This window comes from Trichechus manatus, unplaced genomic scaffold, assembly GCF_000243295.1.
Source record: "Trichechus manatus latirostris isolate Lorelei unplaced genomic scaffold, TriManLat1.0 scaffold00286, whole genome shotgun sequence".
In the NCBI taxonomy this organism is placed as follows: Eukaryota; Metazoa; Chordata; class Mammalia; order Sirenia; family Trichechidae; genus Trichechus; species Trichechus manatus.
In genome coordinates this window covers 1,658,781-1,661,555 of record NW_004444222.1, presented here as the reverse complement: position 1 = coordinate 1,661,555, position 2,775 = coordinate 1,658,781, and the positions used below count along the sequence as shown (strand labels likewise).

Sequence of the window (2,775 nt, the reverse complement as noted above, 5' to 3'; positions counted from 1 at the left end):
TAGCTGCCTTCCCAATTTCTTGGCATAGATGAGTGAGCACTTCCAGTGTTGCATTTATTTGTTGAAACATCTCCATTGGAATTCCATCAATTCCCAGAGCCTTGTTTTTCGCCAGTGCCTTCAGTGCAGCTTGAATGTCTTCCTTCAGTACCATCGGTTCTTGATCGTATGCTACCTCCTGAAATGCTTGAACATTGATGAATTCTTTTTGGTACAGTGACTCTTTGTATTCCTTCCATCTTCTTTTGACACTTGCCGCGTCATTTAATATTTTCCCTGTAGAATCCTTCAGTATTGCAACTCGAGGCTTGAATTTTTTCTTTAGTTCTTTTGCTTGAGAAATGCCAGGTGTGTTCTTCCCTTTTGGTTTTCTAACTCCGGGTCTTTGCAGATGTCATTATAATACTTTACTTTGTCTTCTCAAGCAGCCCTTTGAAATGTTCTTTTCTACTTTTTTACTTCATCATACCCTGCTGGTATTTGTAATACCGGTGGCATAACTTCCAGCATCACAGCAACATGAAAGCCACCACAGTATGACAAGCTGACAGACAAGCAGTGGAGGGAAAATGACACAGAACTTTTAATAGGCAAATCATATAAGAAGCTATTTGGTTTTCTAGTGGTTGGTTGGGCCTGCATGATAAATTCCCCTAGAAAAAACACATCTGATATGTGTCTACATGCAGGCATGTCACTCAAACAAGAGGTTCAAAGACTGTTTTGATGTCTATTTACACAGCAGTAACAGCTGCAAGGGCAAAACACATTTCAGGATAAAAAGCATGGGTCTATGGGAGCTTCTTTCTGTGCTGAACATTAATTTGTCTGCTTTTTGTTCATTGCATAGTTTCAGCTGGAGCAGCTCCACACTGCTTAAGCATGATTCTTAGTAGTGGTCATACATAAATTCTGTTTTCCAAGAACTGCTTGGTCGGGATGGCATGGAATTTGTCTTTGCTGACGTATCAGTCAACCAGAGACAGCCACTGGTATCCAAAAAGCAAGGACTTTATGGGGGGAGGGAGCCTGATTTCTCTGTTTGGTGAAAAAGAAAAAATGCACAGATCATTTGGTTTGATTAAGGAAGGTATGGATAATTTAGAAGGTATCAACCAAGCCATGGTTTCATTTTTTTTTTTTTTTTTAACTTTCAGGTTGTTTTGGGGCTGTTGACATGGTCTCAAATGATCTGATTGGTGTATAGCTGCTTTACTGTTGTGTGAATGCTAGAGCAAGTACATCTGGGTCATTAATGGACAATATGACCATGAAGAAGATAATGTTCTTGTTCTGTCTGCTTTCGACATGTTTGCTTGGACAACCTCCCAAGAGGGAATTAGGACCCAATCAATGGTTACCATACCAGTTACTGCCCCTAACCCATTGCTTCCTGTATTTATTACAGACTCTCACAGAATTTCTCAGCCATTATGTATTTGATCTTGAAGAAAATGCTGATGAAAAACGTGATATGCATTCTTAGATTTCTCATACCAATGTGATGAGCTTCTGCAGGATAATTTATTCCTTCCTATTCTTTTTGATATTCAGGCATATTCTGTGGCTAATAAGCTGCTAACCAACACTTTGAGCTGCACATTTTATTGAATCTGTTAGAATCTGATAGCTCTGAAAGAAATAATTTTTAAAAAAGAACCTTATCTCGATTTTCTTATTCATGCATTCCCTGCTTGGGCAATAAAAAACATAATTAAAAAAGAGAATGTCAAACCATAATATAAGAATTTTTTTTTAAATGTTGTATTTCTAAACTAAATGTCATAAGGGACAGATATATAATAACAGCAAAAAGGAAACTGACCGGGATTGCAGCCACAGCTCCCAAGATGTATAGGAAAACTATCATAGTCTTCATGTTTTCTAGACCTGTGAACCAACAAGATAATTAACTGTGGTGAGTAAAACGTTCCTTATGAAAGACTGACAGCTAATCTTCTTAGCAAACACTGAGCTAGATATTGAAATGACTATAATGCTGTCCTTTGTATTTAAAGGTGATTGCTATCTTTGTGGAAGAACATGACAATTTTTACACAATTGTGCCCCTGTGAAAATTACTCTTTGATTGTTTTTGTCCCAGATGTGTTCAGCAGAATCTATCTCTATTTATGACTCTGCTTCCTTGAATAAAGGCTCTATACAGACATTGGCTGTTAAGATTTGTGACTATTTATAGTGAAGATAAAAGTCACAAAATGAAGTAAGTTGGCATGTCAGATTTGGATAAACTGCATCTTTGGTAGTGAAGAAACCATGTTGTTGTTAGGTGCTGTCGAGTTGATTTTCAACTCACAGCGACCCCATGTGACAGACTAGAACCATAGAAAAACCATAGGGTTTTCTAGGCTCTAATCTTTACGGGAGCAGATTGCCAGGTCTTTCTCCCGAGGAGCCACTGAGTAAGTTCGAACCGCCAACCTTTAGGTTAGCAGCTGCGTGCTTAACAATTGCCCCACCAGGACAACAGGTGAAGAAACACACATTCAATGAGAATTTTTAGTAACGAGATGCTGTACTGCCACAGAGTCATAGACCTACAGGTGGCCTCAGTATTCAACTAATTTAGAAGATTCACACTGGCAATCTGCGAGTTGGATGTGGCCTGCAGATAGGTTTGGTTTGGCAGGCATTGTACATTTTAAAGCAGCATTTTAAAATCTGGAGGTTTCATATGAAAATCTAGGTTTCTGGCTTCTCTTGAACCATTGGCCTTCATAGCAACGATATACTTTCATGACAACAGTTGGCTGG

The 2,775-nt window shown here is 38.7% G+C and overlaps 1 protein-coding gene across 1 annotated transcript in view; it reads right to left on the bottom strand.

Annotated features, from left to right (window-relative positions):
- SPARCL1 (SPARC like 1) overlaps positions 1–1,879 on the bottom strand; it is an 18,143-nt gene extending 16,264 nt beyond the window's left edge. Inside the window, exon 1 of the mRNA XM_004390149.2 lies at positions 1,826–1,879. Coding sequence (XP_004390206.1) covers positions 1,826–1,879 — 54 coding nt within the window. The remainder of the gene's footprint in view (positions 1–1,825) is intronic.
- Between the last annotated feature and the right edge of the window lie 896 nt (positions 1,880–2,775).